General features: G+C 34.2%; 2 protein-coding genes across 2 annotated transcripts; both read left to right on the top strand. All coding sequences in view use genetic code 12, as the record gives it.

Annotated features, from left to right (window-relative positions):
* Nucleotides 1–829: 829 nt before the first annotated feature.
* Nucleotides 830–4,933, top strand: DFJ63DRAFT_314505 (cell-wall agglutinin N-terminal ligand-sugar binding-domain-containing protein; the record flags this gene model as incomplete). Its single annotated transcript, XM_064906379.1, has 1 exon — nt 830–4,933. The coding sequence occupies one exon, from the start codon at nt 830–832 to the stop codon at nt 4,931–4,933; it is 4,104 nt and encodes a 1,367-aa protein (XP_064761232.1).
* Nucleotides 4,934–8,131: 3,198 nt separating this feature from the next.
* Nucleotides 8,132–12,160, top strand: DFJ63DRAFT_320163 (cell-wall agglutinin N-terminal ligand-sugar binding-domain-containing protein; the record flags this gene model as incomplete). The annotated part of the gene is made up of 1 exon (XM_064907153.1): nt 8,132–12,160. A coding segment is annotated over one exon (4,029 nt), but the record flags the coding sequence as incomplete, so codon positions are not given.
* Nucleotides 12,161–12,895: the final 735 nt, after the last annotated feature.

The following is a 12,895-nucleotide window of genomic DNA, read 5'->3' as shown; positions in this document are numbered from 1 at the left end:
AGCCTGATAATAAAGTAGAAAGTACCACTTACGAAATAAGGATAATTGTATTTTACTTAGCCATATTACTTGAAATTCATTCATCCCTTCAAGAAGGGTTGGATATATTTAACCAGTAAAAAATCAAATAACAATGCCATCCAATGTTATAAAATAAGTTATAAAATATTCAATTTTACACATTTTATTTTTACAAACTTTTTTAATCCGTATATAATATTCATTTTTGATTCGGCATTTAAAGTTGTATTCCACCCCCCTATTCCTTAAATTTTTTTTAATAAACCATCAATGTAGACCCCATTCTTTCACAAAGTAACACCTTTGGATTGATGTAGTCTATGTCCGATCTCATATCGTGTCTGCATGAATTTATAAATGCGTTAATTTTCATTAAGAAAACCACCATGTGTAACTTTAATTTTACTGTCAAAATTGAACGTTGTCATTGCCTAATTGGGAAAAATCAAGGATCTACAATCTCCACAAATAAAAAAATATTTCTAATACTTAAAAAAATATTTTCCTTTTGGTACCACTTAAATCTAAGAATAGATGCATCATTTAGCTTAATATTAACTTTTCTAATCGTATGGAGTGTATACTTCTTAAAATAATATTGGACTCATGGCTTTTATTATACATATTTTTTGAGATTATTTTTTAGCTGGATATTTTTAAGTTAACTGAACATGGCGTAAGCTTTATGTCAAAACACAATTCCCTCGTAATAAAGGGTCATATAAAGGGTAAGGGTCATCCCTCTTGGTCGCCGTAATTTCAACAAAGGAAATGAACTATCAATTAAACACGAATTCAATCAAGAAATATGTTAGGAATCTGGCATCTATTAAGTTTAATAATACACTTATCATTGAGTTATTCCGACGTTATTACTTATTCTGAAGATTCATATCTATATGATACTTCACCAATACCCAATGATATTATCTTTATAGATTACAACGTATCTGTGTCTTTTATAAATACTGAAAATGTTGCCTTATCAGGATTATATGTCGATATAGATTCCGATTTTTATGTTACTAGTGTTTCTAATCTGATTGGTCTAGTTTTCAATGTAACCGCAGACTACTTTATCAATAATGGTACTGTCTCATTAGATTCATCCAATTCCATTCTTCCAAGTACTTATATCTTTGATATTCTGAAGTATTTCATAAATAATGGAGATCTTTATATGGCATCAAGTGGTAATCTTGATACCAGTGTTATTACCATAAATGGCCCTAATATTTTCAATAATGGATTTATGGCATTTAATCAAAGTAGTAACACTGGAACACAAATTACTATAACTGGTTTTCTTACAAACAATGGTGTAATTAGTTTATATAATCAAGACATCACTCCAACTTCTGAAATGTTAGGTGCTGGGTGCTTCATGGCTCAAGCTGGATCAACTGTTATTATCACCGATCCTAATTATTTTATTGGCCAAACTATTTATTTGGCAGATGTTTCCTCCTCCATTATTGCCCAGTATACAACTTCCCAAACTTTTGTAGTTGTTGATGGGTGGGGTAATGGAAATTATATTAACTGTCCTGACATAATAGCAGGCGCTGGATATAATGATAATACTGGTGTGATGTACCTTGATTGTGATACTTTCTCAATGTATTTCCAAATTGGACTAGGCTATAATGATTTAAATTTTGATTATAGTGATGTTGGTGTTCTGTTTTCGTCACCACCTCCAAATGAAGTTTTTTGTGGCTCAAATACAAATACTTCACTTTCAGATAGCATAGCACCAATTGCTCCGGGATTAGATGGTGGAAATTATACCAGCACATACATAACTACATCCAATGGTCTAGTTTGTACAGAGATAGATGAGTATTTTGTTACTTCAGAACCATCAGGTTCATATTATGAGAGCAGTACGGTGTTATTTACGACTTGTTATAATGTTCTGACTAGCGCCAGCTATTCATCATCTTCTACATTGTCTTCATCTTCAACTTATTCAAGTTCTTCTACGTTATCATCCAGTTCTTTCAGTTCTTCCAGTGCTTATAGTTCGACAAGCTCGGCAAACTCAAGGTCAAGTTCTTTAATCTCAAGTTCAATTAGTTCAACTTCTTCAAGCTCACCAAGTTCTAAGTCTTCTAGTTCTTCTAGTTCTTCAATCGCCTCAAGTTCTTCGAGTAGTTCCCGTTCTTCTAGTACTTACAGTTCTTCAAGTTCAAGTTCCTCGAGCACTTCAAGTTCAAGTTCCTCGAGCACTTCAAGTTCAAGTTCAAGCAGTTCAAGTTCAAGCAGTTCAAGTTCAAACAGTTCATTATCTTCAAGTCCAGCATTGTCAATTACACCCTCATCTTCATCAAGTACTAACCCATCAAGTACACCATCAAGCAGTTTGTCATCATCTAGTTACACACTATTCAGTTCTTCATTGAATGCTTCGTCATCTGAAAGTTCAACATCTGCCACTATTTCCTCATCAAGCAGCTATAATTCCATTTCACCATCAAGTACCCTTTCTTCGAGTGTTTCATCATCTTCATCATTCCTTGAATCATCAGGTAGCTCGTCATACCCTACATCGTCCTCCACATTCTCGTCCAGTAGTTCAGGTTTTCCTATGATATCAATTTCTTCATCATCAATCTTTTCATCTTCAGGCTCATCGGTATATTCAGAGCCATCAAGTATTTTCTCGTATCACAACTCATCAAGTTCAACGTCATCTCTGGCATCATCTTCAGTCTCATCGACTTCTGAAATTGGTTCATCCAGCGAGTCTTCACTTTCTTCTTCGAATTTCGAGAGCAGTGAATCTACATCTGTTTATTCTAGCTCTTCTTCTTCTGGTATATCACAAAGTTCGCATTCATTCAATAGTGCTATATCTGGCTCTGGTTCTTCTTCATCAGCATCATTCAGTACTTTATTACCTACTTCTTCATCAACTTTCACTTCGTCAACTACACCCACAGGGAAACTATCTTCTGTTGAGTCTAGTAGTTCATTTAGTAGTAATTCAAATTCCCCTTCATCTGTTGTATCCACTAGTTCACCTGGTGCTTTAAGTTCTTCTTCAACCGTCCCATCAAGTATTTCTTTCAGTTCGATTTCTACACTGTCCGAGAAATCATCTACATTGTCAACATCCCCTGTTACATCTTCAACTTCGATTTCATCATTGTCCGTATCTGGTTCGTCAACTACTTCTTCGGCCGAAAGTGGCCCAACAACTTTATATGGAGTCTTTGATGCATCTATTGGACCATTGTTGTACAGAGACTTTGATTCTTACTATACTGCGTCCATTCCAATGGCTCCTGCTTTCAATGGTACATTCACATATACATTCCCAAATAATGCAAAACCTGGAGATTTTGTCCATGTTGGATTACCTAATGTATACGATCTCTTCCAGGGATCTGGAGGTATTAAGAAGAGATCCGATGGCACTTTATCGTTGACATCTGATGGTGTCGATTATGCAGATTGTGAGATCACAATGGCTGGATCTGTCAATGACGAGACTTCAATCGATTGTACACTTACAGATAATGTTCTTAATAATCCTGGAGTCAGTGGATCGGTAGTGTTACCTATTGTATTTAATATTGGTGGATCCACTTCTTCTGTTGATCTAGTTGCCGCAAATGCTTTTGTTGCTGGACCACAGTCAATTATTTTCAATGATGGTCTTAATGATATTTTGACATCAGCCAATTTTGCAGGAGGATCACCATCTCCAGAGGATCCTGAGGTTATAGTATATGCATCTAGGCCACAGCCATGGACCAATACAGAATCATTTTATTTATTAGGAGGCAATTGTTCTGTTTCTACAGGATATGGAGAACTCAGTATTGTTGTGACAGATGGATCCATTGATTGTTCATCATGGTCAGCAGGTATTACCAACAGTCTTAATGCATGGTATTTCCCTACCACATATGAAACATTAAGTAGTATCAGTCTTCTTTCCTGTTCAGCTGATTCTATTTCAATTTCATATTCCGGAGTCCCCGCTGGTTATAGACCATTCTTCAGTGTTGATGCCGATACTGATGGATCTATCGAAGCATCCTTTAATGATGACCACTCATGTGTTGCGTTGGCATCAGGATCATCTGTATCGATTGGTCCTACTATCAGTGTCGGATCCACTGTTACTACAGAAACATACACGACTGATACTGTCTACAGTTCTACTGAAACTATCACTACTGTTATTAATGGAATCACCGAAGTGATCACTACTGTTGTGAGAGTTACATCAGAAGAGACCATCACTACAGAAGTTACTGAGTTTGTTCCAGTGACTACTGAGACGACCAATGAAGGTAATGTAGGTACCAAGTCATACATTACAACTGATATTATCCTCACCACTACTATCACTACTACTTATTGTCCAGAAGGCGAAGAAACTCCGATTACTACAACTGAAGTTCTTGTCACAACAATTGAAACTACGTTTTGTCCCGAAGATGAAGCTACTGTTTCGACCGCTATCGCTGGCGAAGCTACAGACACAGCTATCAAATCGTTCACCACAGTTGAGACAGTTATCACGACTACTGTTACAACTACTTACTATCCAGAAGGCCAGGAAGTGCCAGTCACCACTACTGAAACTATTGTTACCACCATTGAAACAACTTATTGTCCAGAAGAAGGAGTTGGAGGAGCAGGAACGGAGGTTTCCGGCGTTGCATCTGAGATCGCAACTCCAAATGGCGGTATTAAGTCGACCACAAATGCAGCAGGAATGGTTGCTCTGAATATTCCATCTGAAACAGTTGCAGGTGAACCTACTATTGCATTATCTACTTCTTCATCTACTGGTTCCATCGAGTTTACAGCCACTGTGTTAGAAGGTGGTTCGATTAATATTAGCTATTCATTCTCAATACTTTTGATTATATTGGTTTCATACTTGTTTTGAGCATGGTTAAATTATCGTTTATTATATAATAAAATAAATTTCGTTTTTTTACCCATTTATACTTTTAATAATTTTAATATATTTTGTCGTTTTCTTTACTATATTAACAATAATCTAATTTATTGTCTGCTTTGAAAATTAAGCTTGGGATTTCCTATTTTATTTTCGAGAGGCTGAATTCTGAAACGGCACTATACTGACTTATGTAATTTATTCAACATGTTGGGGAAGATATTAATCATCGTATTATTATTTGGAACACAAAAATGGCATTAGAAATATTTCGACCGTGTAAAGGAGCTAATTGTTTACATTTGTCCCCAATTTTTAATTCTATCAAAGATGGATATGCATAAATAAATTAGAGACTTTTAAATGTTATATAATATTTTATTAATAATTCATAATTTAAAAGTTGTGAGCTGCATCAGATATTCCTGTTTTGTATTCTATTTATTCCTATTTGGATTGTTTTCAAATCGTTAAATATTTTTTTTGCTGTTCGTAAAAAATAATTTGACACAATCGCCATGTTTGTAAATTAGAGATTCTTTCTTTGTATTGTTACGCACAAATTAAAATGTGTCTTATTGACCAAGCGCAAAATTAAGGTTCTTACTTTTTTGCTTTCATTTTACTATAAATGATAATTGATAAATGTTGAATATGAAATGTGATTTTACCATAGAAATAGTATCATTACTTCAAAATAAAAATTAATCTGATTTTAGATGAGAATAAAACATATTATTGTGTATTTCATCTTATTTCGGTTTATAAATTTATAATTTAATAACTTGTTAGTATTGTCTTTATCAACTATTCCTTGATTTTCACCATGTAATTTAATCATTGATTAAGATCTCGAAGTTTTAATTGGACATAATTGTACCTTAGGAAAATATATTTCTATTCGTCATCTTCAGTGATAGATTATATAAAAAGTAGCTTTATTTAAGCTATTCGGTATATTAAGATACAAACTGGAGTGTCTTGTCTGTACAGTGATTCCCAATTGTAGAGAAATTATAATTGTTTTACTTCTCTGAAAATGGAGCATTTAAATCTTATATGAAACGTCCAAATGTTAGTGGACTAAGTTTTTATTCAATTGCTACTTTAATTTCTATTTTAATACATTTATATTATTTTTTATGATTAATTGTTTTTGAGTTGAAAATTAGCCAGATTTGTAAAATTTATAGGAGTACTTGGACTACTTTATTTTTTCATGTAATACAAAAATAATCCTGTTACGAGCCAAATTATGCAATTGACATTTCTTTGTTTTCGTGTGGGTATTTTTTCTGTCAAACTTAAAAAGTCCTTCTTTAAAATATACTTCTATTTTGAAAATTAAAGCTATTCAATTTCATCAATTGTTTAATGTCATCTGGTTAATGGCGAGAAATTATCTATCGATAATATATAGCATACTAAGTTAGTTACATATTTTACTACGTATATCAATTTATAAATTCGATGGAAACACTGGTGGAAATATATTACCGTCATGCAAAGGAATCAATCAATTACTAAATAATAAAAATTGATTTATATGTTCAAGTCTTGGCAAACTATCAGTTAGAAATATTTAATATTGCGTTTGACTTATTAAAAATACTAAAATGGTGGAAATTGCTTTTCAGAAGCAACAATATTATAATCAATTACGATTAAAAAATAACTGGTATGTATCTTTTATCATCCAATATTCATTTTATATGGGTGATGAAGCTTGCGATTCTCTTGATATTCCAGATCCAGATGTGACTGCTAAGTGGTTAACAGAATGTCGTGTTGTTATACAACAATTTGTGATATTGGATTTAATAGCTGGTCTCTCATTATAAATCTCATTCTCATAAAAGCTTCTTCCTTGTTATAGAGATACTATTTCCCTAAAGATTACCCTATTTGAATATATTATCTACACAAACTGGAAAGAAATATATCCTTTGTGTTGAATTCGCTATTTTCTATTGCATAATATGCCAGCTATGATATAAGAGCAACACAAAGCAGATTAAGTTATTGCTGAAGCCATTTAAGAAAGCCATGCCCAACTTCTAAGCCCGACGAAGCTTGATACTAAGGATTAGAATAGGGTACATATCTATATATTAGAATGTTTAACATTCTTCGAAACAAAGGAGATGATTAAAATATGAATATTCAAATCATATATTGGAGATTACTAAAGTAAAAATTCAATTTGGTCTTTCTAATAGGTTGGGTATACTTTGACTTTCCCGTTAGGCATAATTCAGATTGGTATTTACTTTATCTATAAAAACATCAAACAAAAAGGGCTATAATTCCACACAGAAAGTAAGGATAAAAACTCCATGAAATTTAAAATTGAAAATAATTTAACCGTGTACAGGAGTTAAATGTTTATATCTTAGACTAATCTGTCGAGCCAATTATTTTGATTTGCATAGAACTTATTGATTATCACCATCAATAATAATATTTTTTATCGAATTAAAAATACTGGTTGCATTTATAGACTCCTTTGTATATTTATAATTCCTATTTAGATTTGTGTAATCTTTATTTTTTTAACGTTGACTGCATAAAAACAATCTCACTTAAACTTAAATTACGAAATTTTTATTGTTTGAAATTACGCACAATTATTTTTTTCATTACAAGCCATTTTTATTTATTTGTTTCGCCTGTTGAGCGCAAATTGAACAGAACAATTTTTGTTCTTCGCTATGAGCATTGGCTAAGAACAATATGGGTCTATGAGGGGTCAAATGTAATGTTTTCTGTCCTAAACCAAAGGGAGTCATATTGATATTGATATTGATATTGATGTTTATGTTGATGTTGTTGCTGATGTTGAATGTTTATATTAGTCGATAAATGTTGTGTCTACTGCAATAATTGAAGTATTATATACTCAAGTAAAAAATATAAATCTGCTTTGTATGCTTAGAAAATAATTTAACACGGTTCATTCATATTTGGTTGCATACGTTCGTATAACAGATTTAATATTTGAAGCGATTTCCATTCTAAATTATATACTAATTAATAGTCATAAAGTTTTAGTTACCTTCTAATTCATGCATCATCATTCTCCTATTCTTGTTATTTTTTTATAAATAGCAGCTTAGTTCTTCAAAGCCTGGTAGTTTAAATAAGCTAAAAGTGAAAATTACAAAATAATAAAATTTACTAAGCAATATGAAAGATGTTAATTTATTATTAGCTTTAGTGTTACAGCTTTCTTTAGCTTTTGCAAATCCTGGTCCAAGTGTTAAATATAATGCAAACACATATGAATATGGATCATTCCAATTTCCTGAGGGCGGTGTGACTATTGCTAATAATGTTAATGTATCAATTATAGATAGTCAAGATATCTCTATTGATGGTTTGCTTAGTGTTGGAACCAATTCTGGTCTTTATATCACCAGTGTATCTAATACTATTGGTTTAGATGTTGATATTACAAGTAACAGTGTGCTTATTTGTGGTCTCCTTGCTTTAAATTCTATTGACTCAATACTTCCAGGCTCATTTAACTTTAACAATACCGACAGTTTTATTAACGAGGGACAGTTTTATATGCTTGCAAATGGTAATGTTGGTACTAATGAATTTTCCATTACTAGTAGCAGTATCTCAAATAATGGTTTAATGGTCTTCTATCAAGAGACAAATAACGGAGATGAAGTGATTTTATCTGGTTCAATTGAAAATTACGGACAAATAGCTCTTTATAATGAAGTTCTCATCGTTGATTCAAGTATTGGGGGTTCTGGTTGTATCATTGTTGAAGCTGGAACGACACTTAGTGTTACTAGTACTGATTATGTAATTAATCAAGCAATTTATATGAATGACGCAACTTCCACCATTATTCTTGCCCCTGGGGAAGAAGGACAGAATGTTGTTGTTTATGGTTTTGGGAATGGAAATGTTATGTATTTGAATAGTAACTTTACTGCGATTGCCGAACCTACATATGATGAAGAATCTGGAGTCTTAACAATTCAAACAGACGGGAATGATTTATATATCCAAATTGGACTTTCATATGAAGGCCTTGAAATTGCTGTACTAGGAACTAATGGATTATCCTATCCATATCCAGCTCCAGATCCAGCAGCAGATATATGTTTAGTGGATACCTCCATTCCATTGATTCCCGGTATTAATGGTACTGAATATGCTTCCACAATTATAACAACCACCAATGGTCATACTTATAACGAAAGTGAAGAAATTATTATCACCTCGAACAGTGCAGGTAGTTATTACACAACTACTTTATTTAGCACAACAAGTTCTTCTTCTAGTTCTTCGTCTAGTGCATCACCTTCAGTCAGCTATTCATCGTCTACAGCTTCTTCCACAAATTCATACGAGCCATCAACAAAAAGTAGCTCCTCATTCACAAGTTCTTGGAGTTCTTGGAAAGCTAGTTCCTCCTCTTCAATATCCTCTTCCAGTTCTTCGTCTACTACATCGTCATCTACTATATCATCATCTGCTATATCATCATCTACACTTCCTTCATCTATTTCTTTATCCAAAAGTTCTTCATCTTGTTCTTCATCTAATTCTTATGTATCATCTACAACTACTTCATCGACTTCATCCTCAGGTTCTCAATTCTCCAGCTCATTATCATCTGTGTATTCAACTAAATCATTGAGCAGTTCTTCAAGTAGTCCTTCTGGAAGTACGTCCAGCAGCTATACAAGTAGTACATATAGTTCAAGCAGTTCTTCAATTACTTCTAACAGTGCTTCATCAAGTACTGAATCATCATCAACATCAACTTCAACTTCTGAATCCTCCACCAGTATACCATCATCTTCAAGTTCATCATTCTCTGTTTGGTCGTTGTCATCCATTTCTTCAACATCTGAATTATCAAGTACCACGTATTCTTCAAGTTACATTTCGTTCAGTAACTCGTCTAATGTGATATCTTCTAGTTTAAGTTTAGAATCTTCTTCATTTGTTCTTTCATCTTCCGGTGATGAATCGTCAAATGTTCATTCTATTTCAGCTTCAAATGCAGAATCTACAAGTACTGAATCATATGTAACTTCAACTATTTTCTCAATAGCTCAATCTTCCTCTGAAGAATCTAGTTTAAGTTTAGCCTCTTCGACTGAATCGTCAAGCGAAGAATCTTCATCAGAATCCACTTCTTCTGAATCTTTAAGTTCTCTGCCAGTTACTCCATCGTCAGTTTCTTCAACTGAGGAATCAACAGGTTCTGTTGAATCAAGTGCTGCTTCATCGGAATCGTCTGCTTCCAGTGAAGCTTTAAATACCGAAACTTGGGTTGAATCAAGTGCAACTGAATCATCTACTGAATCTGTTCCCTCTTCCGTTGAATATGTTACTTCTTCTTCCGAATCAAAAACTTCTTATACAACTACTTCTGTCTTGTCTAGCAGTAGTGAAGTTCGTCCAACTTCAGAAGAATCATCCGTTGCATCTACAGAAGAGACATCTAGTTCTACTATTAGTGGTGAGATTCCTCCAACTTCAGAAATAAATACTGTATCATCGACTGAAGAAACTACTACCCCAACTTCTCAAGAATCTACAGTATCATCCACTGAAGAAGCATTCTCTGGCTCAACCTCCGAAGAATCTTCAGTTTCATCTACATCAGAAGCTTCTTCTGGTCCAACTACAAGTGTCAATAACCCTCCTCCAGTCACCGGTTCATCTTCATCTACTGAATCAGGTACATATGTCACTACTTCTGCTACTACCATATTCGGTGGGTTCGGAACAACACTTCCAGCGTTGATCCACTCCAACTTAGATGGAGCATACTCCTCACCAATTCCAATGGCTCCAGCATTCGACGCACTATTTGGATTCAGTTTCCCTAATAATACTCAACCAGGTGATCATATTCGTCTTAATTTACCAAACGTCTTCGATCTTTATCAAGGTGCGGGTGGTATCAAAAAGAGAGACGATGCTACATTGTCTTTAACTGTGGATGATGTGGATTATGCTGATTGTATTGTCATCATGGCTGGTACTGGTAATGATGAAACTACCTTAGATTGTACTGTCACCGATGCTATCCTCACCAATCCTAATGTAAGTGGCACTATTACTTTACCATTAGTATTCAATATTGGTGGTTCTACATCCTCATCTGATATCCAAGCTGCTAACGCCTTTGTACCAGGTTCTCAAGTTATCACTTTTAACGACGGTCTTAATGATATCTCTACCAATGTGGATTTTGCTGCAGGTGCTCCATCTCCAGGTGATCCAGAAGTTCTTGTCTATGCTTCAAGACCTGAGGTTTGGAACAATTCAGAAAACTTCTATATCTTAGGTGGTAATTGTTCTTCATTATATGGTTCTGGAGAACTTACAATTTCCGTCACTGATGGTTCCATTGATTGTTCCTCGTGGTCTGCTGGTATCACCAACAGTCTTAACGCTTGGTATTTCCCAACCTCATTTGAAACTTTAAGTAGTTTCACTGTTTCTTCATGTTCTGCTGATTCTATTGTCATCTCATATTGGGGTGTTCCAACCGGCTATAGACCATTCTTCAGTGTCAATGCTGGTACTGATGGATCAATTGCTGCTACTTTCAATGATACCAATTCTTGTATTGCTTTACCTCTTTCTGGTTCATCTGCTTCTGAAGGTCCAACCATCAGTGTTGGTACAACTGTCACTACTGAAACTTATACTACTGATACTGTGTTCAGTTCTACTGAAGTAATCACTACTGTTGTCAATGGTACCACTGAATTGTTGACTACTGTTGTGGATATCACCTCTGAAGAAACAATCACTACCAGTTTCACAGAACTTGTTGGTGTCACTACTGAAACTGATACTACTACCTCAACATCTGGTGAAGGTAGTGGAGCCACTAAGTCTTATATTACTACTGATGTTGTACTCACCACAACCATCACTACTACGTATTGCCCAGAAGGTGCAGAAACCTCAATCACTACTACTGAAGTTCTTGTGACAACCATTGAAACTACTTATTGTCCAGAAGATGAAGCTACTGCTACGACTGCTGCTACTAAATCTTACACTACAGTTGAAACCATTATCACTACTACTCTCACCACCACTTATTGTCCAGAGGGAGAAGAAACTTCAATTACTACTACTGAAGTTGTTGTTACTACCTTGTTGACTACTTTCTGTCCAGAAGAGGCTGCCGAAGAATCTGCTAAGGCAGCTGAAACTGAAGTTACTGCTTCTAGTACTGCCACTGGAACTGAAAAGGTTTCTGCTGGTACAGAGACTGCTGCTACTGGAACCGAAGCTCCGGCTATCACTACTCCTAATTCAACTCCAGGTGCTGCTGCCGAAACAGCTGTTGCTCCTGAAGGAACAGAAACGGAAGTTGTTAATATCACTTCTACTAAATCCCTTGGAAGTTCATCATTATCCCCATCTATTGCTACTGGTAGTTCAACGGCTAGTACCTATGAAGGAAGCGCCAATAGAATCAACTATTCATTATCTTTCATGCTTATATTATTAGCATCTTACTTCTTTTAAAATGTTAGAATCATTTATTGAAGGTTCTATTTCTCTTTGTCTGTTTATATAAAAATATTTTCGATTAAATTCATTTTTAGGATACCAATAAACTCTGGCCCTATTTTTCGTTTTGTTATATTTTTCCATTTACCTTCTGGTCTATTTTTTCATCCCTTTTACTGTTTTACAAATTTAATTCTTTAGCTATTTAATTCTTAATATAAAGATATTTGTAATGTTTATATCACTATTTCGGATGATTTGTCCGCATACACGAGCTGAATGTTTACATCTTACAATTTGGTTCTGCATAGATTTTATCGATTATCGTTATTAATAATAATATTATTTTACCTATTTCCCAAATTAATTAGCATGTTGCATCTGAGACTCCCGATTTGTAGATATCATTCCTGTTTTGATTCGTGTAATTATTGT

This window comes from Scheffersomyces coipomensis, assembly GCF_036884675.1.
Source record: "Scheffersomyces coipomensis strain NRRL Y-17651 chromosome Unknown DFJ63scaffold_5, whole genome shotgun sequence".
NCBI classification, from domain to species: Eukaryota; Fungi; Ascomycota; class Pichiomycetes; order Serinales; family Debaryomycetaceae; genus Scheffersomyces; species Scheffersomyces coipomensis.
This window is presented reverse-complemented; position numbering and strand designations above follow the sequence as displayed.